Here is a 26,028-nt window from a genome sequence, read left to right on the forward strand (position 1 = left end):
TTACCTAGCTCCATAACACATGTTTTTAAAAGGTATTTTCTCCTTGTCTTTGCTTTATATCATGGTGATTGACTCGGCTTTGCCTTCCAAACAACTCTTTGTTTAACGTTTCACTTTGAATAATAGAATCTCGGAAAGCTGCCAACAGGGCAGAAAAGCTCCCTTTCCACTTCCCCACCAAGCTGAAGCACCGGCTGCAGAGGGCGGGGTCCGTGGTTACGCGAGAACAGAAGCTGCGTGGCGGGCGGGTCGGCGAGCTCCCGACAGGGACGCTCAACGTCGCCGTGCGTGAAGACGGCTGCGTCGGGGTGCAGGAGAAGATGGCGGTCTCCACAGGTCGGTTTCCGGGCCGGGCTAAATGATTTCCCACTTCGACCGGGCTCTGCCCCTCCGTCTGCTGCTGGCAGCTGGGCGCTGACCATGTGGGTGAAGCCAGAGTGCGCCTTCTCAGACGGCGGGCTCCTTGCAGAGAGAAGCCCCGAATTGGGGAGGGTCCGGCGCGCCGAGGTCCCGGGGCGGCCGTTGGTGGCAACGGGTCGTGCTCGCGCGTCGGCCGCGCGTTCGCGAGCCTGGGGCGGGTTGACGCTAGCGCATTCGCAGGGTCCCGTGGGTGCCTGTCCGAATCTTAGTTGGAAGGCGGAGTGGGAGGAAAGTGGGATGGCAGGAGGTGGGCGGGTCTGAACCTCCAGTGCGCGCGGAGGTGTCTTCTTACCGAGCATCCCTGGTCAAGTGGAGGTCCACATCCCCTGGACTGTCCTTGACATGGGTAGAGGAGGAGAGGACTGTTGCTCTTTGTAATAACGGAAAGATGACCATTCTTACCTGATTTAATGCATGTTGCTTTTTTCCCCCCATTAAGTTGAAAACTACAATGCAAACAAAAGCTCAGAAGAAAAGGAAAGCTAACTGAATAAAAGTGGTTTCTTAGATAAGCTGCTTAATTCCTGTATACAGTATTTAGTTTCCTATGAGCACGGACTTTGAGAGCAAGTTTTAACGATGAGGCTTTAGAAATTTGACCATTTATAAAATATAAAAAATGTTTTAATCCTTAAAAATATTAATACCTCGGACCTTTGGAAACCAGATTATAGAACAGTGTGATTTAATATTTCACGCTCTCACTGCATAATAAAAACACTTTTCAGATTATGTGCTGAAATGGAAGGCTTCAGTGTATTGTGATCGGTACTTTCAAGGTGTAATCCCTAAGGGTACAGTCTACATACATCTTACTGAAAAATTGTCTTAAATCTCATCTTTATTATTGCGCAGGTGTCAAAGGTAAGATTTTCAACGATGTTAGCTTTGGGGAAATATTTCAGTATACTTCGGGTTAGAGCAACTAATAAAGCAAGGGTTATTTTAAAAAGTGGCCTTTCATTGTTTCCCGGCCTTTCAGCTGAGATTAAGTGTAGTATCTGTTCTTAATCAGTTTAATATCTGATATGTCCTCTGTCCGAGGACATTATATTAAATGGAATTTTGGAGCTGGGAGATGGAATAGGAGCTTGCTCGGTCCACTCCGCGCCTGTAGCAGGTATTGCAGTACTTCTGGGAAGGGTGCGCCCCTTGGGGAAGGGGGAAGCAAAGAAAAGTGACCTTTTCGTGTTACAACTTCAGTTAATGTACTTGATGTTTAAAATCGAGTGTGCTTGTGATGGAGCCATAACTTCTTAAGAATTGTACTTAGTACCTGTAGGTTCTTGAAATTGTAGTAATAAAATGGTGCATTTTAATTTGATTGATACTTTTCATTTTATGGATTGTATTGTTCATTTAAACATGATTATTGTCTAACATTAAACATATGACAGAGTGTGAAGATACTTTGAAAAGACCAAATAGTAGATGATATTAATGGAAGATACTTTTTTTTAACCATGTTTAGTCATTTTGGATGTCAAATGTATATTCTGAGGAAGTTGCTGCTAGATTACTATTTAGATTATATTTTACAGAGGAAATCTGCATTTTCCAGTTTATATTTAGTCTTATTGTTGCAGTTTAATTCTGTCTTTGGTTTTATGAAATTTGAAACTTAGAATAATTAAAAAGAAAGTATTTTGGGCAGGTAATTAAGCTTTTTTAAACAACTGGAATTTGTTTGGAAACTGTTGCTAAAAATTTGCCCTGGTGAATTTAAAATGATTACATTTGTCCATTTTCCATTCTTTAATTCATTGACATTGTTATCGAATTGGTAGACAGATGAGTGCAGAAAAACTTTGGACTGTGTTTTGAAACTAGTTTTAAATTATATTTTTTATTAGCTATGTTTTGTATTGTTTGCTTCTTGGTAGTCAGGGAGGTACACAGTACCTGTGTATTTGTGAAATAAATGCGATATAGCTTGAAATGTAAAATGAGGTGAGTTAGATTTTAAGTCAGAATACTCTTGATAAAAATACAGTAGTTTGATAATAGGCCAGAAAGAGAAAAAAAACTGACAAATAGAATTTGATCCTTATTAAAGCATTGTATTTTAATGTCATTGTCTAAATCATATGTTTTACTTTTAGTAGAAGAAACATTTTGGGAAGAAATTCAAGTTGGATTGAGACTGTTAAGCTGAAACATACTTGGGTCCTGTTATTTTGCAGATGAGAAAACTGAGGCTTAAAGAAATGAAATGTTTTACATAGTTGGTTACTAATTCAGTATTAGAATGCAGGTTTTGTTTTACCCTCAGTTTAGTGCTCTCTCTGTTTTGAGGAACTTTGGAGTATTCCTCAAATCAGGCCTCTTACTAGAGAGTGGCTTTCACACTTCCTAGCAGATTGCTCAGGGTGTAGCCGAAAGAACACCACTCTAGGGAATAGAAAGTAGTACATACAGTACCTGTGATTCAAAAATTTCATTATATCCCAACACTAATAAAACATTAGTGTTAGATAAAGAGTATGTGCAATAGGTCTTTAAAGGAATCTTTATTGTACAATGGTTTTAGATTTACAGGAAAGTTGTGAATTCCCTTCTACCTTATACTCAGTTTCCTGTACTGTCCAACATTAGTGTGGGACTTTTGTCACTATTAACGAACCAATACGTATGCATTATTAACTGAAGTCTATAGGATACTCACATTTTCTTAGTTTTTACCCGAAGTCCATTTTGCGTCCCAATATCCCATCAGGATACACTGAAGCATGAAATGTTTTAAAATTTCTTACTGAGTTCTACTGGTGTTACAAGAGAGCTCTGAATGCAGATGAGTTAAAATGTCTAAGTAATGAGAGTCTCAAAAAATATGGAATATTTTTTCTCTGCTAGTAGGTCTGTGTAATCATGTGGGTGGAAAATAAAACCTAATTAGCCTCTTCAGAAGTAAGCATCATTGTGTATGCTGGAACGAGAACTGTCTTTTAATGCCCCTGTTGCTCCTGATTGATTAACTGTGCCATGCGAGGCATGCCACTCTGTCTCGTAAGCCTGGCTTTCCCTAGCACTTTAACACAAAGGTTGGACGACATGATTTTGTTTTCCCACCTTCGAGATGAAGACACTTGGATATGATCCGCACTGGGGAGTAGTAATGGAAGAGATTTGCACGCGTAGATCATAACGTGGAGCCTGGGGAGTAAATAACAGAAGAGCTGAAGTGCAGCAGGCCAGAGTATTTCTGTCTTGAGTCTTCAGTAACAGGCCGAGTGCATTTTTCTAGGTTAGTTAGGAACCGGGATGCTCTTGGTAAACGCTTGCTGTTGATAATATCATTAAATAATATATCCTTACTATACAGGCTGTTCTCCCTCGGCACATTAGTCTGGGGTGGCAAAAATGACGATTCAAACTGAAACTTCAAATGAGTCCAACTAAGGGAGATAAATTATGAGCATTCTGTGACATTTGAAAATGTTTGCTAAGTGGTTAAAAACTCTTCTTGTGGTTACAGTGTATAGGAAATAATAAAATAGCAAACTTATATTTGTTTAGTATACTGTACTTTAAACACTAGCGACATGAAGAATTAGTGTTTTGTTTCTGTATAAATTTCCCAAGTGCAGTTTGAACAACGCACGCCTTTTTCTTCTGATCATACAGCTTGTGATGCAGCACAGCATATCTTCTATGCTTTGGTGAATTCTCATACTCCTGAGTTAGGATCAGCTTCCAGTGTTTCCTCCTTCGTGCTTTCACTGTTAGGAAATCTCTCTGAGAGTTTATTCTGAAGTTTTCCACTTCCTCTGGAGCATTGTCATCCTTTCTTCACAGTTACTTTCCTCTTTTCCGTACATAAACTCACCTTCGCAAAGTTCCTCTGGCTGCTCCTCTAGAGTCTCTAGCATTCACATGGTGGGGTATTTCTTCTATAACCATTTCCATTTGATTTATGTTTCACTTCCAGCATTACCAGTTTTTGTTTCTTTCCTGCACATTCCTCTGTTGGCTGATTTTCTTTTCTGGCTATTTTTATAGAATGTCGCATGGCTTTACTTCCCACTGTTAGACAAGGAGGCAGCACTGCTACATGCTTTGCTGTCTAAGTGAACTGAGTGACAGACGCGCAGTGACTCATCATCAGACAGACTGAAGGATGTGAAGCGGTTGGTCACTGTAGTATGCCCAACTCTTACTTGCATAGTGATTTCTAGACTGAAGAAATAGCAAAGTTGGTACTTTATGTAGTTACTCATAGTTAATGTATGGTGGTACTGAGGTCTGAACTGTGTTGTTGGGAAACTGGTGTTATTTAACGAAACCATGGTCACTGGAATCCTGCACAGTGAAAACTGTGAAAAGCAAAGATTCCCCACATGTGGAACCATCCACATAACAATTGTTTGGGGTGTTGTTTGACGTACAACTTTCGAGAAGCAGGTATGAGGCGTGTGGATTGGAATAAATAGAATAAAATTTTATGTTCATAGCTTGTTTTAAAAGGAGTTGACTTTTTAATGAGCAAATGTATTTTTAAATATAATTTTTGATTATGCTATTACAGTTGTCCCATTTTTTCTCTCCTTTATTCCCCTCCCCCCTGTATTCCCCTCCCTCTAGCATTCCCCCATGTTTTTATAAATTAATACATTTTGGATATTAAGCCCTTATCAGATGTATCAGCCTATAAATTCGTCCTTTCTGTGGTTTGTCTTTTTTATTTTTTGATGGTTTTCTTTGCTGTGCAAAAACTTTTTAGTTTGATGTAGTCCCATTTGTTTATTTTTTCTTTTGGTTCCATTGCTTGAGGATATACAGGATCCAGCAGAGGTAAAACCTGCTTCAGTGTGGTTGGTAGGGTGATAATATGGATGTGAGAATTTATAGTTTTAATTTGAATATTTCACCTAAAACATCACAGGGTATGCTTGAGTATGATACTGTTATGTTACAGAATTACATGGTTACGATTTTGCAATAAAAGATTTTGTAATGAAAAAGTGGTGTTATTTGTGCTGGATTCGGTATATCAGATAAAATATTGCCATGAGCAGTGCGTGAGATTTTATTGCCTACGTTTTCTTCTGGGATTTGTTATGGTTTCGGTTGTAACAAAGTCTTTATCCACTTTGAATTTATTCTTGTGTGTGGTGTAAGATGGTCTTGTAGTTTCATCTCTCTGCACATATCTGTCCATTTTTCCAATACCATTTATTAAGTGAACTATCTTTAGCCCATCATATGTGCTTGCTTTCTCTGTCAAATATTAACAGACTATAAAATTGTGGTTTCATTTCTGGGATCTCAACTCTGTTCCATGGAACTATGTTTCTGTTTTTATGCCAGTACCATACTGTTGTGATTACTATGGCCTTGTAGTGTAGTTTAATATTAAGTAGTATGATTCTTCCAACTTGGTTCTTCTTTCGCAGGATCACTGTTGCTATGCGGGGCCTTCTGTGCTTCCATATAAATTTTTGAAATATTTGTTCTAGTTGTGTGAAAAAAGGCATTGGAATCTTAATAGGAATTGTGTTGAGTCTGTAGATTGCTTTGGGTATCATGGACATTTAACAGTGTTAATTCTTCCTATCCTTGTACATGGTATGTGCTTCCACTTATTTGTATCTTCTTCAATTTCTTTCTTCAGTGGCTTATAATTTTCCTAGACCAGGTCTTTTGCATCCTTGATTAGATTTATTCCTAGGTGTTTTATTTATTTTAAAGCAATTGTGAATGGGATTGTTTTCTTAATTTCCCTTACCAAGAGTTCATTATTGACACACAGAAATGCAGCTTTTTTGGATGTTTAGTTTGTATGCTGCTATTTTGCTGAGTGTGTTTATCTGTTCTAGTAGTTTCTTCCTGGAATCTTCAGGGTTCTCTATGTAGAATATCATGTCATCTGCAAATAAAGACAGTTTGACTTCTTCCTTTCGAATGTGGATGCCTTTCATTTCTCCTTCTTCTCTACTTGCTGTGGTTAGGAGTCCAGTACCATGTTGAGTAAGGGAAGTGAAAGTGGACATCCTTGTCTTGTGCGTATTGTCAGGGGAACACTTTGAGGTTTTGCCCAGTGAGTATGATGTTGGCATTAGGTTTGTCATTTATGATCTTTAATATGTTTAGGTATGTTCCCTCTATTCCCAATTGGCTGAGAGTTTTTATCATAAATGGGTGCTGGATTTCATCCAGTGCTTTTTCTGCAACTGTTGATAGGATCATGTGGTTTTTATCCTTAATTATGTTTATGTGGTGAATCCCATTTATTGATTTACAAATGTACCAACCTTGCCTTCTTGGGATAAATAGCACTTAATCATGGTGTATGATCTATTTGCTGCATTGCTGTATTTGGTTTGCTAATACTTTGTTGAGGATTTCAGCATCTATATTCATCAGTGCTATTGGCTTACAGTCTTGTGGGGTTTCTTTTTTATTTCTCTTTGTCTGGCTTTGGAGTTAGGATACTACTGGTCTCATAAAATGACTTTGGGAGTCTTTCTTGCTCTTCAAGTTTGGAAATAGTTTGAAAAGGAGAGGTGTTAGTTCTTTTTGGAATGTTTGTAAATATTTACATGTAAAGCCATCTAGTCTAGGGCTTTTGTTTGTTGGGAGTTTTTTGATTAGACAGATTACACCTAGTATAAACGAAGTGGTATTCAGATTCTCTGATTCTTTCTGATTTTATTTGGAAAATTGTATGTTTCTAGGAATTTATTCATTTTATCCAGGTTGTCCAATTTGTGGGCATATAGTTATTCATAATATTTTCTTAACAATCCTTTGTATTTTTTTTGGTGTCAGTTTGGTGCTCTCAGAAGGTGTGAACATGAATTGCATCACCACCACTGATGTATCTTTTGCTTTTGCTCCCATTAAATTGCCCACAGGATGGCTTCTAATATGTGGAAGGACTGTTTATCCCTATGTTCCAGCAAACAGTTCTGGGGGACAATGCTCTCTGGGAAGACTGCTGGTGTTTATGCCTCAGAAGCCCCCTTGCACCTGATTGTAACAGTGATTTACACCTTTTTAGCCCCGCTGAATATGTGTCTTTAACCATATTTGTAATACCAGCCATGGTAACCTATTTGAATGTACAAATAAGTAGACTGGCCCGCGCCATGGCAAAAGCTTTCAGTGCCACCTCACAAGCCATCAGTGCTGTAGTCAAGAACTAGGACAAGTTAGAGGATCTGTATTAGGGGATCATGCAGCTGTATACTACCTCCTTTTAAGACATAGCCATGGATGTGAAGAATTTAAAGGATTCTAAATTTTCAAGCCAAGTGACCTTATAGAATAAGATATTTTAAAGCTAACAGTGGAGGAATGATAGAGGACTCCATTTTAGTTTAAGGTAAATAGTTAATAAGCCTAGTAGGTAATTCGTATGTTACAGCTATTGTTTCAGGAGCTGCAGGTACTGCAGCTACCACCCCCGGCAGAGACAGCAGACCACGCCCTGGGGCTCAGCTGCAGGCATAGGAGCCATTGTGTTCCAGGGAGAGACAGACGACTGCCCACCCAGCCCCTGCACAACTAACCACCCAGGGCGAAAATCCTGCCGTTATTTTAATCTAATTTTCCCTGAATTTTGAAACCACTAGAGCCCTTTGTTCTCTGTTGTATAAAAAGGCTGGCTTGAGAGGAAGTGTAGGACTGTCCCTTAAGAGTACACACCCGCCTTCTCAGATTGCCAGCCATCTTAATAAAGCCCATAAAGATTCAATCCCTGTCTCTGCTTCTTGGGTGCAGTATGTGACAGGTAGCATGAACTCCAGCTCTTGCGGTTTCAGTTTCACTAGAAGCCACTGAGGGTTCCCAACACAATGAACAACTTTAGGCACTTGATTTGCTTCTATGTTGAACAAAAGACTGCAGGCAGGTTTTTGGCAGGTGGAGGACAATACATGAATTTCCAGTGATTTCATCCCCATAAGGTACATACCTGAAAATGAGGCCAAGGTGGGCACTGAGTTCTGAAGCTCCGAAGCATGACCTTAGGCTTGTTTAGATTGGTCTTCCACGGTGTGCCCCACTTATTCTTGTAACTCTTCTACCTCTGTTTTTCTGCATCCGATTCAAGGGATGTCAGCCCACAGGCATTAAGAGACATTATCTCATTCACACCTTAGGATGCCCTTAGGAAATGGTGTGTAGCCTCATCCTCATTGTGCAGGTTGGGAGACTGGGGAGGCCCTGAAAAGCACAAAGGCTTCCTCAGGACACAAAACTGGTAAGAAAAAGGAGTTCTGAACTCGGCTTTCTCCCCCAAGCCAAGGACGTGATACATGCCCAGGGAACTGTGGAGGGGACTGTGTTAGACATCAGTGTACAGGTACGAGATGACATGGGAGAGGCTGGTGAGAGCTCAACAGCCCGTGGGGACTTTGGGAGGCTCTGATTGGAGGAAGGGATTCGGGTCATATTACCTTGAAGAGGTTGACCTCACTTCCTCTGTGGCAGACCCACAAGAGAGTTTACAACTCTGGTAATGTGGCACCCACATTCTAGAGACATGTTCCTGTCCAAGTCACTTCATTGCACACAGTCAGGAGACTGAGATGTCTCTGTGTTTGTTCCCTCTTTTTCGAGGCTCTAGGCTAAAGAAAGCCCAAAGTGAGAAATGTTTGTCTTGCTTTAGACGTTAGTGTAAGAGCCTTCGTCATCAACACCCCCCACCACCTGGCAAGATATACCCTCAGGTAACAGTGGGCAACCCAGGCCAGGTCCATCCAGACCAGCCCCCACTGGGGTCCCACTTGGGCCACACCACACCACTTACCCCTCTTCCTGCATGTATGTATGTGTGGGGGTGTGAGGGAATCAGGATGAGGGGTGCCCATTCTGGGTCCAAGATGGGTGTTAGGTGCTAGAAGCCTGAAGAGACTGTCCTGTCCATTCCCCAGGTGCTTCCTGGCAGGATGGAAAGGTGAGTGCTGCGGACCAAAGTCCTCTACTCACTGGGTCCTAAAGGTGTCATTCCATTCCTTCCCTGACTAGAGGTGTTTTCAGGTGCCTCTCTGCCTGCTAACTGTGGGGAGCAGTAATTGTGGGAGTCTCCCCTAGTGGCAATGCCCCAACCCGTCCATGACTGTACTTGTCTCAGTACTAGAATCAGTTTTTCCAGAACTCCAATGATGAAATCGTAGGGGAGTTGGCTGAAGAGTTCGTTTATGCCTTCAACTGCGGCAAGGGACAAGTGAACCAGGCCAGAGGCACTGTCCACTACCAGTCTGCGGTGAGAGCGGACTCACACTCAGGACCCTGAGATGACAGGTGTAACCATACCCCAGATTCCAATCTGGAGCCTCGAGATTTTCACATGCGCACTCCCAAATTAATCCGTACTTGCAACCTTACTAACCAGGTTTCTTTTAGGGTAGAAATACTGTCCTCACATATGTTAGAACTATAAAAAAAAATTCTTGCTATTCAAATTTTGGTTTTTTTATATTGTTTAACAACCTGTAATATGTATCCTGTGGAGTACTCAGCTCTACTGGCTTTGACCCTCTTCAAGTCTACACGTCATCACACATAGAGGGGGGTTTTCATAAAGCAACAAACAAACATTGCAGGGATTAACATACTTGATACGTTTGTCTATGACTTGACATCTCACAGAGCACACACCATTCTCAGCCAGCCAGGTCAGGAGCTGCGGCCTTACTCATCTCCATGTTATCCTATAAAGAAGGGAATTTTCCTTAGTGATTCAGCCTTTTACTGTTGTTACAACTTGACATGATGCCATTCTGCTGTGATTTCAGCAGTAAGACAGGGAACGGCTTCACTGCGTCCTGATAGACTGTGTGCTAGTTTGCTCGGTCTGCATGACACAGGACCACAGATTGGGTGGAAGGTTCCTGATGCCTTCTGACTCAGTACCCAGCTCTCTCTTTGCAGAGCTCCCATGACGGTGACGTGCACAAGCTGCTCCACTATGCCCACTACACCATCTACCGGGACAGGGCGCAGGTGCTTCAGGCCAACACCACCATCTGATGCTGGTCTCAGGTGAGAGCTGGGCCGGGGAATTATTCAAACCCAGGAACCCAAGATGACCTGAGAGGGCCAAGATCTAGGTTCAAATATGGGGATGGGTTATGTACAGCCCTCCCAGTGCCTTTTATAGAGTTCCCACAATCCCATGCACATAGAAATCTGGACCTCCCCTTTTCCCACCAACTACATTGGTAGGGAAAAAGACACTGCTCACATACTTGAAGGAATATTAGAGGGCAAAAATATGTTGCACTTCACAGTAGGCTACGTGACCACTTACATTTTGCTGTTTTTGTTGTTTTTACTACCTGCCCCAAGTTTCAGGTAGAGCAGTCATCTCCACTGTCCTTGTAGACCTCCAAAACTTGCACATTATCACACTGGTCAGGGGATGTTGTACACAAAAATGAGGAAAAAGTAAGATGTTCGATTGTTTCCCTGCAACTGTTCATTCACTGATCAGGGCAAACTGTTGTAATCTGGCCAGGTTAGGAGATGTGACCTTAGTCATCTCCATAATATCTCGTAAAGGGGTGGTTTCCTCAGTGTTCAGTCATTCACTGAATTTGGACTTTGACATTATTCAATTCTGCTGCTGCTTCAGCAGGGCTGCCAGGAACATCCTCGTTGTGTCTTGTAGACTGTATCAGCTTGCCAGGGCTGCCATAAGACAGAACCACAGGTTGATGGGAGGGTTCCTGATGCCTTCTGGCCCGGTTTGGGGTTTGTCTTTGTAGAATTTCAGCAGAGACAGCATCGGGGACCTGATGAATGGGTTCAGCTGCTCTACCTCCATCCAAGAGGGGAAGGTGTATCAGGCCACTGACAAGAGCCAGTGCCGCACTGAGGTGAGAACTGGCTCAGAAGGGTATCTACCCCCATGACCCTGAGTTTACATTCTTGTGCCCAGGACCAGCCTGAATCTGGGGGCTCCCCCAGAGACCTGAAATGGGTTTTCCTACAGAGTCCCACAGTCCCATGTACAAAGGTCTCAGGACCTTCACTTCTCCCTCCAAGTGAGGGTTGAAAGAATATACTGGTATTAGTAAGAATATTAGGAATCACATGTTGTTTTATTTCACAGCAGACCACAAGAGAGTTGTATTTTTCTTGATCTTGTTCATATGTCTGTTTTTTCTTTTTCTAACTACCTTCCCCAGATATCCCACAGAGCGCTCAGGTAGACTGTCCTTGCAGACCTTCTCCAACAATGGAGGTTGTTCTCCAGAGCGATGCAGCCTGTCAGTGCTGGCGGACATGGGGTCATTCACTGCTGGAGCCATGTCAGCGGTGCTGCCGGGATCACTTAAGTCTGTCCGAGTGACTCTAAGTTTGCTGCAACTGCTATAATGTAGGACCCCACTGCGTGGTGTATAGAGCAGACACTTAAGTTTTTACAATTCCAGAGACGACGAGTTACAAGTGAGGGTGTCCCCAGCATGGATTCCTTCTGAGGGGTTTCTCCCATGCTCATACATGGCCATATTCTGACTCTGTGTCACACAGAATCCTCTCTGTGCTTGCATGTGTCCTCCCCTTCTGTTTTAAGGACACTTGTCATATTGGGGTAAGACCCACATCACTGAATTCACTTCACCTTAATTACTTGTTTAAGGACTGCCTGACATGGGGAGCGGAATATGTGGTTGGAATCTCCCCCCATGGCAATGCCCATACTGGCCTCTGACCACACCTGGGCTGACAATGGACTTGTTCTTTGCAGAACTTGACTTCAGGGAGGAGTTGGCTGATGGGTTCACTTGTGCCATGAACCGCTATAAGAGAGAAGAGCGCCAGGGCAGGGACACTGTCCAGTGCCTGTCAGAGGTGAGAGGGGACCCACACCCATAGACACGAGATGACTGGGTGGGATAATAACCCAGATTCAGATCTGGGGCTTCGAGGTTTTCATATGCCCACTCCCAAATTAATCCGTACCTGCAATTCTACTAACCAGGTTTCTGGTAGGGTAGAAGTCCATTCCTTACATTTGTTAGAATCATAGAGGAAAACACTTCTTGCTATTCTCATTTTGCTTGTTTGCTTTGTTTACTGACCTGTAACATGTATCCGGTGGAGTAGTCAGCTCTACTGGCCTTAAACCTCTTCAGGTCTATACGTCATCACCCATAGAGGAGGATTTTCATAAAGCAACAAACAAACATTGCAGGGATTAACATATTTGATATGCTTGTCTGTAACTTGACATCTCACAGAGCACACACCATTCTCAGCCAGCCAGGTCAGGAGCTGCGGCCTTACTCATCTCCATGTTATCCTATAAAGAAGGGAATTTTCCTTAGTGATTCAGCCTTTTACTGTTGTTACAACTTGACATGATGCCATTCTGCTGTGATTTCAGCAGTAAGACAGGGAACGGCCTCACTGCGTCCTGATAGACTGTGCTAGTTTGCTAGGTCTGCATGACACAGGACCACAGATTGGGTGGAAGGTTCCTGATGCCTACTGGCTCAGTATCTAGCTCTCTCTTTGCAGATCTCCCATGATGACATTGTCCAGGAGCTGGTGCACGAGTCCCATTATAGCATCTGCACGTTCAAGGTACAGGTGCACCAGGCCGACACCACCATCCAGTACTGGTCTAAAGTGAGAGCTGGGCCAGGGGATTCTTCACAGCCAGGAACCCAAGATGACCTGAGAGGGCCAAGCTCCAATATGGAGATGGGTTTCTCAGGGCCCTCCCAGTGCTCTTTATAAAGTGTCCCAGTATCCCATGCACATGGGAATCTGGACCTCCACTTCTACCACCAGCCACATTGGAGGAAAAAGACACTCCTCATATATTTGAAGGAGCATTGGAGAAATAAATATGTTGCACTTCACAGTAGACTATGTGAACACTCATTTTGCTCTTTTTTTTTTTTCCTACCTTCCCCAAGTTTCTGGTGAAGCAGTCATGTCCACTGTCCTTAAAGACCTCCAGATCTTCCACATGATTACACTGGGTTAGGGGGTTTTGTACACAAAAATGTGCAGTAATTAAAATGTTGGATTATTTCCCTGTAACCTTTCTGTTCACAGACCAGTGAAAACCATTCTAATCTGGCCAGGTTAGGAGATGTGACCTTATTCATCTTAATAATACCTCATGAAGGAGGTAGTTTCCACATTGTTTAGCCATTCATTGATTCGGACTTTGACATTATTCGGTTCTGCTTCAACTTCAGCAGGGCAACCAGGAAAGTCCTTGCTGTCTCAGTTTGTCAGGATTGCCGTAAGGCAGAGCCACAGGTAGGTTGGAGGGTTCCTGATGCCTACTGGCCTGGTACGGGGTTTGCCTTTGTACAGTTTCAACGAAGACACCCTGAAGGACCCGGTGAACGGGTCAAGTACTCTACCTCTCTTGAAGAGAGGAAGGTGCATCAGGCCACTGACAACAGCCAGTGCCCAGCTGAGATGAGACTAGCCCAGAATGATATCCACACCTGTGACCCCAAGATAACGTTCTAGTGCCCATAACCTGACTCAATCTGGGGCAGCCCCAGAAACCTCCTGTGGCTTTATGTGTATTGTCCCATTTTGCCATGTACAAAGGATTCTGATCCTCCACTTCTCCCTCCAGCTACTAGCGAGGATAAAAAGATAATACTTGCATTAATAGGAATATTAGGAAAATTTGTCACAGTAGATCAAAAACATACTTATGTTTTTCTTGATCTTTTTTGAAAGCTTTTGTTCTTTTTAAACTACTTGCCCCAGATATTCTGCACAGTAGTGAGATCAGCAGTCTTGCAGACCTTCTACAATAGTGGAGGTGGTTTGCCACAGCGATGCAGCCTCTCAGTGCTGGTGGACATGGTGTCATTCACTACTGGTGCCCTGTCAGCAGTGCTGCCGGGATCACTTAAGTGCGTCCGAGTGGGGTAAAAGTTTGCCAGGTCAGCCATGACATAGGGCCCCACTGCGTGATGTATAGAGCGGACAGTTAATTTTTCACAATTCCAGAGAAGAAGAGTTGGACGAGAGGGTGTCGGCAGGGCTAGATCCTTTTGACGGCTCTTCCCCTTGTTCGTACATGGCCGTCTTCTAACTGTCACATGGGATCCTCTCTGTGGTTCCATGTGTCCTCCCTTCCTCTTCTAAGGTCACTGGTCATATTGGGCTAAGACCCATATCACTGAATTCTCTTAACCTTAACAGCCTGCTTACAGACATACTGAGCTATGGGTATGTTTTCACATTCTAGGGGTTTCAAAGTCATGGAACTTGGGTGACACTCAAGACCACACTGTCTACCTGTACTCTCCTCAGCTGGAAGGACATACACAGGTTAAATTTTAACAGCTGGATCCATATTCCAAAATGGAAAGTCTGTAGCATGTCAGTGCCAACAGAACTTTTGTGATGACGGCTGCTGCCTTCCACCCAGCCTGGCCAGTGTGTTTCTCATTCCCTTAAATTTACAGCAATGTGGGGAACCAGAGACAACTGTAACTGAACAACAAATTAAAAAAAGAAAAAAATTGACCAATCTGATTTCAATGTGTCCAAGGCAATCCCAGTGTTCCTTGGTTTTCATTTGCCCCCAGAGTCCCTTGACTCACCTGTCAGCTTGTCTCCATGCACAGGGATTGGACCTACCTGAGTCATCTGCTCAGACTCCTGCCTGGTGACCAGTTTCTCCAGTCAGGTGTCACCAGGCATTTGCCCTGTGCAGTTTCTGCATCTCAAAATGCCCTTCAATGTAAAACAAGGGGAAAATAGTGTCATTTCCAAAGTCACTGGATTTCCTAGGCTGTGTTTATCCATTTTGTACACAATTCCCTAGTTGGGAGTAACGGTGTTTCCCATACCATTTCCATCCATGTCAGGAACAGGTAAGTTTCGGGTAACTAAGAGGTAATGTCACGCATCCCTAGGTTTGGAGAGTTCTCAGTTCTGACATGAGTGTCCTTGAGCAGCCATTTTACATCCCCAAACCTGTGTGATTTCATCTTTCTAATGAGGATGCTGTTGAGGTCTCACTGATACAAAGCTATCCATAGAGAGTCTTCATATGGAAAGTCCCGTATTCCTCTGCAAAAATTGCCTAGAAAGTAAAAATTGTATCAACAGCCCCATCCTCCAAACTTAGATGGTACTTTAAAACCTATTGATTAAACTTTATACAGTATAAATACTCCTGACCCTTCTCTTGCACATGTCCCTGAGGAGCTGGGAGTTTCAGGTGAGCTCCTGACCTCAGTACTCCTGATGATTCATGGTGATGCCACTGATGGGATGCCTGTCCTGGTCCCACCCAGGGTGCAGCTGAGTGCATGCTTAACTTACGTGAATCCTTCAAAGTGTGGGCCCTCCAGGGAGGCCCGCTGAAGAAGGTGGTGGTTTTTGTGGCTGCAGCTTTCCTGTGTGGAAATATCTCCCACCTCATCACCTTCAGGTCCGTGCACCCAGCCTTCACTGGAGCCCAAATGCTCCTGGATGATCTGCTAATTCAGTGAGCACGTGCCCCCTTCTCAGCACAGCTGTGATTCAGCCCTCGGCTAGCTGTGTCATAAAAATGTCACCACGTATCTCTGAGCCTCAATTTGTTTCTTGGAAATGTTGGCTGACAGAGGACAAAATTCAATGTTCTCACAGGGACTATGGTGGGGACAATCCAGGTAGGTCTTACCTGGCACCTGGCTCTGCATACAGGGCTTCTGGATGTGCTGTGGCTGTTCATGGCAGTTGTTTTTTGTTGTTTTGTGTGTGTGTGTGTGTGTGTGTCCACCATGAAAATTCACCTCCTGCCTTACCCATCATGGCCTGTGGCATTTCTGAGTGTGGAAAAGCAAGTGGAAAACAATCTGCCAAGAAGTTCAGGAAAGCACTGTGCTGATCTTTGCCCTTGACTTTAGTATTGCCACATTAAGAATCTCTGGGGATAGGAGGGGTCCCCAGGGCCACTCAGATATCTGGGATGGTTCTGGTTGGACTTCCTTTATTTGACAATGTGTGTGAAGCACCTATCACAAGTAGACCCTACTAGAGGCACTCAGCATAACTCAGTGAATGAAGCAGACACAATCCCAGGGACTCAGTTCTACTCAATGTATCAAGTCACAATAGATATCGTTTGCAGGTCCTGTCCTCTATCCATTAGATCTGATACAGTCAAGGTCTTCACACCTGAAGGCCTACCTGCTTATAATGACAGTGGAAACTCACCAAGGGATCAGATAAAAAGGTGGGTGGTGTTTGGGTCCAGAAGGAAGACCCCCTGTGTAGAGACCACACTGGCTCTGGCAGGGAGGGTCTGGCAACAATGAGGTCTTACAGATCTGATTCCCAAGGGAGGCCTGAGCTCTGGTGTCTTCAACCCCAAGGGGACAGAACAGAGAACTGTGGATGGGGCTCCTGTCCTCACAGAACCGGACAGAGTCTGGGCTGCATTTTGCCCTAGCATCCCTAACCCACCACAGTCCACTACCGTTCGACCTGTCCCTCTTCGGAGCCACCTCACCTCAACACCACCCCAGGCTCCAAATAAGAGATGTGGTGAGAGCATGCTCAGCAATCTACCTCCAACCTCAGTCCAGATGAACAGGTGCATGAAGGCTTTGGGTGGGCAGTGTATAGACCTTGAGAAGAAATGTCATTGGAAAGTTAAGATACAGGGTCTCAATGCTAAATCCGCTTCATTGCCCATCCTGCTCCTCCCAGGACAGAATCACAGAGGTTGGGGTTGGCATTGGGCTGTCGCCTGGCTCAGCATGGGCATGCACAGAGGCCCTGTCCCAAAAAAGGTTGCCCTGGGAGGACATCGTAGAATTCCAGACTCTAGCTCTGCTGCCCAATTCCTCTCCCCAGGGCCTTTGCTTCTACAGTGAGAACATGGCCAGGCCAGGTTCAGGGGTTCAGCCAACCCCTATGTTTCCCCTTGTTCCATCTGAAGCAGGCCTTGGTGTAGGGCATTCCATACTTAACAGCACCTGTGCCAGGCGCTGTTAAGGCGCTGTTAAAAAAAAAAAACCCTTCTTTGGGGTTTTTTTGGTAGAACCTAGAGACAACTGCAGCATCCCTGGAAGATGAGGGAACAGAAGTTGGTAAGATGATCTTGGGAGTGGAAGTGCATGGCCAGGAGTTCACCTAAGGACAGAGCCACCGTTCCCTCTGGAAAGGCAAGGAAAAATCAGGTATGTGTTTGTCAATCTGTTCTTCTCTTGCTCCTCCAGATCCACCTCCAGATCTTCAAAGCAATGCACAGCCACAGGAGGGACCTGCTGAAGGGCTCATGCCTGGTCCAGCTAGAGGCCCCACCCTGGCCTTGCCTGGCCTGAAGCTGTACCTAAAGCCAGGATGGAGGTGTCTTTTTTGGGCCTTTTATCTTGTTCTCTTAGAAGTTCTAAACTTTATCCTAAATATATGAGAGGAATACAACCCAACTACATATTTATAGTAACAAAAAGGATAATTTTCAACAATATCACACTGTTTATATAAAATACATTTCACTCAATAAAATACTGTAAACAATTAAAATTGTTAATTAAAACTGTACATAATACGCACTCATGGAAAATATAATTCAGTACATATATATGCTGGATTTTGGAAAATGCTTACTATTCAATATAGTTTAAAAATAATACCTAAAACAGACTTAGATTTTAGGATACTTACACAGATACAAATTAATGGTAAAAGCAAATTTGGAAATGTATACACCAAAATGTTACGCTAGTGAACTTTAGAAAGTGGGACTTCTACAGGTGACTATCTTTTCCTTTTTGCTTACTATATTTTCTGGTTTTTTTAAAGTATCATGTGTTCAAAATAACATAGTAAAATGAAATATTTTATTTATTACACCTAAGAGTCTTTAAAGTTCCATTTTATATCTTGAAATCGCTTCGTTAAAAGCCAAAATTACTTACTGGGTTATATTCTGCTTTCCTCAATGTTTAGGTTGATAAACTATTTGAGCAACAAAAACCACTAGTGTAGCTATTACCAATACTTAAAATCACTAGGGATGGAAGAACATTTCTTTGGATGTAACTAAAATAATACAAAAGAACCTCCTCCAGTCAACTCTTACACACTCAATCTTCTTTTTGAGCCCAGGATTTAACACACCAAACAAATTCAACTTAAGAATATGCTATGTCTGTGTTACTGAGCTGGCCCAGGACTGGGGTGGTTTGTCCCAGGCTGGCTTGTAGTGTGTGGGTTCTTGACTTCATAAAGCAAGTATTTCACAACAAAAGTTCAGGTGCTTTTTAAAGTATACATATTAAAGTCAAGGACAGTGGAACAAAGGAAGGACTTAGACCATGGGAAGCAACAGGAGAGAGCATATGTGTTGCTCTTCTTTGGTTTCCTACAAAGTTTATAGAAAAGAAGGGAGCCAAGGCAGGGCTGCCTTGACTTCACGGGGAAGCCAGACACAGAATCAGATATAAGCCCAGGATGAGCTGCTGCTGCCAGATGCTCCCCTGGTTGCAAGTCTCACAGGGACCTTTAGTTTAGGAGGAAGTAAAACGTTCAGGCCTGAGAAGATGCATGGGAATGCTCTTGAGGGATCCCACTCCGGCCCTTTGTCTAGAGAGTTTTTCTCTCTGCAGGTGAGAATATTCTAGGAGGTGTTCAGTTGTATATATATATTAGCTTTCCTTGTGCATTTTTAATATGCTAATGCATCTAAAGGAGTGCATGGTGGAATTTGGGGTTTTCTTTTGGTCTGCTTTACTGTTCTACTTTTATCTTGGATCTGTCTGAGCTTAATTGGATTTTTGTTATTATTCCCCAGACTTCTTTCATCCTTGGGTTTAGGTGGCACAAATGGCATTAACTGGGTCTGTGTTCTGGCTCTTAGGGACAGGGATTAGAGCTATGTATTATCCTGTTAGGGATCAGAGGTAAAAACCATGTGGTCTCAAGTGTCCTTGGTTAGGAAAAAGAAGGTCTTGTAATTCACAAGCTTCCTGTACGGTTTTCAAATTGTTTTACCTTTTAAAATTTTCTTGGCTCAGTTTCCCCATTCCACTTAACCGGGAATTTTCCTAGGTTCTCCCTATCCTGCCTCATTTCCACTGGGACACAGTTGTATGGAAATGAGGTAAACATTCCTAGTCTTACTGCAGGGCCACAGTTCAGTGATTCTGAAACAACCTGGAATTAAAATTAAAACCAACATGTCAAAAACTTTAAGCAAAAAGAGAGATTTTGAAGGCAATCTCTAGGTGAGTATTTCAAAAGAGAGCATGCTGTGTAAAATGAAGACTCTTCCTGTATATCCATACAGATATGAGACTGGATCATCCAAAGGCAGTCATCCTCATGTTTCTGTCTTGCTCTGAGTGGAGACACATTTCCTAGCTTTTGATTCACATTTATTTTTAATTAATATGAGCAGGTCTATAAACCAAGCCGAAACTGCCCAGTAAACCACAAAGAATAATCAAACTGCCAACTCAAGCTGAATTTGAATATTCACTCAATTTTAATTCATGAAATGTTAATTTTGAAAAGTTAGGTGGCTAATGGTGACCATAATGGACAGAGTAGTTCAAGATCTTACAGATAAATTGGGAATGATCTCCCTGGATGGCAGGATACCTTTTCTCCACAATTCCATACAGAAATAATTACAGGGCCATCCATGTTCATGGTATAAACAGGAAGATCAGGATCAAACTCCTTCCACTGGCCATTCTCAGACCTCTTCCTGGTGCACAGAAGCAGCCTCTTCAGTAGCGGTTTCATAGCAAAGTGCACCATATCCCTTACTGTTGGCACAGTTTTGGCCTGGGGCTCGTGTAAGAGATTCTCATAGCTGATTTCTGAGGCAGAATTTTCTTGCCCGATAAGAACAGTAGGGAGCAGACTTTTCCCCCAATTTATCCTGGGAGCTGTTGTCACCTGATGTCCGGCAGCAGTTGTGACCATCAGTGAACAGTGAAGAGCAAAAAGCCTACCTTCATGTCATTGAGCAGCTGAATTCTATTCTGGGACCATCCACCTGTGGAGTGCTTATGTTTTGATACAAACAAATGCCTACTGCTTAAAGCACTTTTCATCAGTATTGTGTTGCTGACTATGCTCAGCTTCCATGCTGAACGAGATCCAAAAACTTCTCATGGTGGGTAAGATTGTATCATTTCATGAAATGTGTAAATGATGGAGCAGAGAGGAGGACAGTGGAAACATGGGAGATGCCTGAAAGTAGTATCAACACTCTTTCAACTATTCCAGAAGAAAACTTTAGGGCACAAGGCACACCACAACTGTAAGCTCCTGTTAAAGAGCATGGTCCAAAGACAATGATAAAGTGTGACCAGATAGATGGGATGAAAGGAGAGACGTGAAGAAAAGCAAAAGTCATATCACCGAGGGCCTAAAGGACATACTAAGGATTTTGGTGTTATTTCTAAAGGCCACAGGAAACCTATGTAAGTATTTAATTAAAGACTTTATACTTACATTTTCAAAAGATCATCCAGGCTTCACATAGGTAGAGAATGGTTTGAAAGAGGGCAAAACTAGAGGTTGACAGAATAGAGAGGATATATCCTACCAAGAGGCCATGATGTCCATATGGCTAGGTACTCTCAATGCTAAATCTATGCTCGGGTGTAAATCAAGTGGGCTCAGATTACACTACTTGGCCATCATCTCCTTCTCTCTCTCTCTCTCTCTCTCTCTCTTTTTTTATGATTTGTTTGTTTATTTGAGAGAGAGAACAATAGAAAGACAAAAACATTGATTTGTTCTACTGAATTATGCTTTCATTGCTCAGTTCTCATATGTGCCCTGTCTGGGGACTGAACCCACAAGCTTGGTATATAGGGACAAAGCTCTAACAAACTGATACTTGGTCAGGGTCTTTCCACCATGTTCTTCACCTACGTTCATGCAGAAGCATGTATCTGTAGACTCTTTATTACTAGGCCAATATAGTCACCATAAAAATTTCTCATCATCCAGAAATTAACTCTTTCACTAATTAGCTGGATGGTAAACTCAACCATAGGTTTTGTCCTCTGTGACCAACCATAAAAGAAGTAAAGTCCCCAAGCTCCTCGGTGTTGGTAATGACTTGTTTTAGGCTCTGGAGGAAAGTGTCTCAACTACAATGATAGAAACCTATGGTTTGTTAAGACTTTACATAGTGCATACAAACTGATGATTACATCTCCCAAGAGTCTTACAGGGACTCGATAAGCTTTACTGACTGTACCAGTTGTGCATTCAAAAATGGAAGTGGTAATGTGGCTCCCACGTTCTGTTGAAGAGATCTGTGACTCTGAGTCCAAACACCTTACTCCATGAGAGTCACCACAACTTTTTATTGGAAATTTCTACTATCTCTGAAGTATCTGAATAGATGTTTCCACAAATCCACTCAGTATTTTACTCTTCTTACCTCACATTTGGAACACTTTACTGTGTTTCCCGCTGCTGTTTCTTATTTCACAATTCTCACAAAACCTCTACTTTATTCAGTCACTCACTGAGAGAAATTATAATATGTACACAGAGATGGACTTCCTTCCAAAGCCAGGAAATCTGCACCAGGAGGATTTCCAATGGTTTTCACCAGGAACCAAATGACAAGAGGGAGAATGAGTTGGCATAGATATACTACTTCTGGTACACTAAGGCATTGAAAACACTGTTGTGAAGAGCAATTCGATTTGTTACAGCTCTCAATCCAATAGTTTATTCTGGAATGTGTTTTATTGAGTCTTTAGTGCAAAATATGACCACTTAATTACCTTTATTGGGATTGCTGGGGACCCCAACAAGACTTTTATAACATTTTTTGATATGGAGAACATGCAACTCAATTTGTTACTTCATTGTATTATTTCTTCAACCTTAGCTCAGTTTTATATTCTGCAGTGGTCAACAGTGAAGCACCAGTTAATCCAAGAAGTCAGGGAGTGCCCAAGGGTCAGTACAAACAATTAGGACCCCAATAATGTGGCAACTGTGGCAAAATTTGTGAGGCTAAGAAAGGGTGCACTGCCAAACACAGGGCAACCTTCTGGCCTCAACCACCCTCTTCAAGCTGAGACTTGGCAAGAAAGAAGGCACAAAAGACTGTATGGTCTGCACATCTATAGAAAACTGCTTGAGCAAGGAGATGGCAGAACTTTGCAGGACAGTCCTCAGCAGTGAATCCAATAAGCAGGTCACCAACAGTCACTGTGAGCTCCCAAAGCAAGGTCCTATGGGAGGGTTCAGCACCTGGGGTCAGGTACTGGAGAGTCACCTTGGCATCCATGTAGGACAAGAAAGGCATCTTGGGTGCAAACTCTAGCACATGGCTTCTGGGGCTTTGCCCAAGGCTGGGGCCTCTCCAGCCTGCATGGTCTAGAGATGCCCCCTCAACTTGGGAGCTCCACTAACAGCAGTGCTTTCCACTGCAGTGCTTCTCCAGTTAGTCCCCATTTTCCATTGGTCTCCATGGGCCACTATTTAATGTGCACCCCCTCCCACCGTGCCACCCACTGCAAACTCCACCACACTTTTTGCCCACTACTGACCAGGGTTCTCCCACCAAGCCCCAGGATGTTGTTATTTCAAATGAGCATTTACAAACCATGTTGTCAGGACACCAGTCTGTATATACATCTTAACAATGTGTGCCCTCTCCTACAGTATAAGCTCACAAATATTTTATGAATGAATAAGTGATCATGGCAGTGATTTGTGTAATGTGATAATATTTAGGGGGTTTTGAGGGTGTGAAATTATATCCTAGTGAGAACCTTAGTTCTGGGACTTAACTGGATTCCTTTGTCTCTTACATGATTTGTTAAATACTTTGACATTTAATGAATTTTATCGGTATGCATCTGTTGTTCAAGGTGATAACTTACGTCATTTCATCTTTGAGTAATTAATTTCTATCAAGAATGGGTTCTGGAGGTTTAACTAGAGAATCAAGGACTTTTCCATGAATAAAAGTCTGACTTAAGAACTTGCAGAGGGTTTAAAGGACCAGCTCAGACTTAAGAATATATGACATGAGAGTGAGAATCAGCATTCAAATCTCAGAGTTCCCAGTGTGGAGGTCATGTCACTCTTAAACGTCTGTCCCCATCCTGAAGCAGCTGGTATTCTTCTCAGAAAGTCCACCTTTCCTTTCCACAGAGTGCAGAACTGGGTGAGATTGAAGTACATTGCCCAGTCTCTCACACAGCAGGCAGACCAAGTTCTGAAAGGAGGGATTTGACCTGCATCTACATTGCTAAAAAATATCAGAACCACTTGCACACATGCAAATGCACACATGCACACACTCCAGGCAAATAGTAGCCACTAAAGATTTGGCAGCATAGAAAAGCAGAAGCCTCCTTTTTGGGCAACAAAAGCTCTTTTGCTCTGCATGTTCTTGAAAGCAGTTGCAACAGTAGGCCCAAGTGCAGGGAGCATCAGGCTCCTAGACAGTTCCCTGCAGAGCTCTGAATTCTGGTGACAGTGTTGTTAGCACTGTTCCTCCAGCAGGAGCAGCACCCAGACCCATTCCACCCTGGACATGTCATTGAAATGAAGCACTCATCATAGTCTCTATCCCAGTAGCTCAACTGCCATTTGGACCTATTGGCAGAGCCCCTGCCCAAAAGGACGAGAAACAGGGCCTGCAGAATAAGGGGCCAGACCTGGTGAGGCCAAGTCCACATGACAGTCAGCATGAGGAACTGCTCCTGTGGAATAGAGAAGTGGGCAAAATTGCATGTTACTTCTACAGATGTATTAGGAGACTTGTCAATTTCTTCAAAAAACATGGTTAGTATCGTGGTTGGGATAGCATCAGATTTACGGGACTATATGGAAAAAGTACCTTTGTTAGGATATTTTTTTCTTGTACTTGATCTTAACATATTCCTCTCACTATTTCTGTATAAGTCTTTAAAAAGTAATTAATTTTTTTCTCTTCAAACCATTTTATTTAATGCCTTTTTTTAAAAAAAATTATTGTTATTCAATTACAGTTGTATGTCTTTTCTCCCCACCCTAGCCAAACCCACTTTCCTCACCTACTTCCACCCTCCCCTTTGGTTTTGTCCATGTGTCCTTTATAGTAGGTTCTGAAAACCCTTCTCCCCACTGTCTCCTACCCTACTCTGGCTGTTAGATTGTTCTTAACTTCATGTCTCTGGTTATGTTTTCTTTGCTTTTTTCTTGTTGATTATGTTCCAGTTAAAGGTAAGATCATATGGTATTTGTCCCTCACCACCTGGCTTATTTCACTTACCATAATGCTCTCCGGTTGCATCCATGCTATTGCAAAAGGTATAAGATCCTTTCTGTCTTCTGTGTATAAATCCACAGTGTAAATGTACCATGGTTTTTTGATCCACTCATTTGCTGATGGGCACTTAGATTGCTTCCAGCACTTGGCTATTGTCAGTTGTGCTGCTATGAACATTGGGGTGCATAGGCTCTTTTGGATTGGTGTTTCAGGGTTCTTAGGGTATAATCCCAGCAGGGGAATTGCTGGGTCAAAAGGCAGTTCCATTTTTAGGTTTCTGAGGAAATTCCATACTGTTTTCCACAGTGGCTGCACCAGTCTTCATCCCCACCAACAGTGCACTAGGGTTCCCTTTTCTCCACATCTTCTCCAACATTTGTTGATTTGTTTATGTTGGCCACTCTGACCGGTGTGAAGTGGTATCTCATTGTGGTTTTAATTTGCAACACTCTGATTGCTAGTGATGCTGAGCATCTTTTCATATCCCTCTAGGCCCATTGTTACTTCTCCTTGGAGAAGTGTCTGTTCAAGTCCTTTGCCCATTTTTTAATTGGGTTGTTTGTCTTCCTGGAGTGGAGTCGTGTGAGGTCTTTATATATTTTGGAGATCAAACCCTTGTCTGAAGTATCATTGGCAAATATGTTTTCCCATACTGTTGGTTCTTTTTTCATTTTAATGCTGTTTTCTTTGGCCATGCAGAAGCTTATTATTTTGATGAGGTCCCATTTGTTTATTCTTTCCTTTATGTCCCTTGCTTTAGGAGACATGTCTGTGAGGATGTTCCTGTGTGGAATGTCTGAGATTTTCCTGCCAAAATTTTCCTCTAGGGCTTTAATGGTGTTACGACTTATGTTTAAGCCTTTTATCCACCTTGAATTTATTTTTCTATATGGTGGAAATTGGTGATCAAATTTCATTGTTTTGCACGTAGCTGTCCAAATCTCACAACACCATTTGTTGAAGAGGCTATTTCTGCTCCATTTCTGCTCGTGCCTCCTTTGTCAAATATTAATTGACCATAAAGACGTGGGTTTATCTCTGAGCTCTCTATTCTCTTCCATTGGTCTATGTGCCTGTTTTTATGCCAGTCCAGGCTGTTTTGATTACAATAGCCTTGTAATACAGTTTCGTATCAGGTATTGTGATCCCTCTTGCTTTGATCTTCTTTCTCAAAATTGCTGCAGCCATTCGGGGTTGTTTATGGTTCCATATAAATTTCTGAAATGTTTGTTCTATATCTGTGAAATATGTCATGGGTTCTTTAATAGGGATTGCATTGAATGTATAAATCGCTTTGGGTAGTATGGTCATTTGATGATGTTAATTCTTCCAATCCATGAGCATGGTACATGCTTCCCTTTGTGTCTTCCTTAATTTCTTTCTTCATTGTTGTGTAGTTTTCTGAGCACAGGTCTTTTACCTCC

The 26,028-nt window shown here is 42.7% G+C and overlaps 2 protein-coding genes and 1 non-coding gene across 5 annotated transcripts in view; all 3 read left to right on the forward strand.

The window, feature by feature from the left end:
• The first annotated feature begins 307 nt into the window (after nucleotides 1-307).
• On the forward strand, nucleotides 308-24,102 carry LOC123480062 (uncharacterized). 3 transcript variants are annotated; one of them, XM_053930459.2, is made up of 9 exons: nucleotides 308-336; nucleotides 10,297-10,407; nucleotides 11,133-11,243; nucleotides 11,556-11,575; nucleotides 12,119-12,222; nucleotides 12,892-12,957; nucleotides 17,396-17,444; nucleotides 17,574-17,703; nucleotides 23,932-24,102. In XM_053930459.2, exons 3-9 carry the CDS (start codon nucleotides 11,167-11,169, stop codon nucleotides 23,999-24,001), a joined length of 516 nt encoding a protein of 171 aa, XP_053786434.2. In that variant the 5' UTR covers nucleotides 308-336; nucleotides 10,297-10,407; nucleotides 11,133-11,166; the 3' UTR covers nucleotides 24,002-24,102. The 3 variants fall into 3 exon arrangements, with proteins under 3 accessions (XP_053786434.2, XP_071078355.1, XP_071078354.1); XM_071222254.1 differs by lacking the exons at nucleotides 17,396-17,444; nucleotides 23,932-24,102 and having other exon boundaries at nucleotides 17,574-20,589; XM_071222253.1 differs by lacking the exons at nucleotides 17,396-17,444; nucleotides 17,574-17,703; nucleotides 23,932-24,102 and adding an exon at nucleotides 14,603-15,644.
• LOC112320879 (U2 spliceosomal RNA) lies at nucleotides 1,383-1,574 on the forward strand. The gene has a single exon (XR_002976454.2). It is a non-coding gene; the product is annotated as a U2 spliceosomal RNA (small nuclear RNA).
• Nucleotides 17,458-26,028, forward strand: part of LOC112321601 (uncharacterized) — a 95,185-nt gene continuing 86,614 nt past the window's right edge. The window contains exon 1 of the mRNA XM_053930456.1: nucleotides 17,458-17,534. The gene's annotated coding sequence lies outside the window, so the exon portion shown is untranslated. The remainder of the gene's footprint in view (nucleotides 17,535-26,028) is intronic.

The sequence above is a fragment of the Desmodus rotundus genome, chromosome 8 (assembly GCF_022682495.2).
Source record: "Desmodus rotundus isolate HL8 chromosome 8, HLdesRot8A.1, whole genome shotgun sequence".
NCBI lineage: Eukaryota > Metazoa > Chordata > Mammalia > Chiroptera > Phyllostomidae > Desmodus > Desmodus rotundus.

Excerpts from the sequence above, each read along its gene's own strand:
- LOC123480062 (XM_053930459.2), top strand. The coding sequence starts at position 11,167 with ATGGGTTCAGCTGCTCTACCTCCATCCAAGAGGGGAAGGTGTATCAGG. Across the intron at positions 11,244-11,555 it reads AGAGCCAGTGCCGCACTGAG|ATATCCCACAGAGCGCTCAG; the intron begins GTGAGAACTGGC and ends TACCTTCCCCAG. Across the intron at positions 12,223-12,891 it reads CTGTCCAGTGCCTGTCAGAG|ATCTCCCATGATGACATTGT; the intron begins GTGAGAGGGGAC and ends CTCTCTTTGCAG.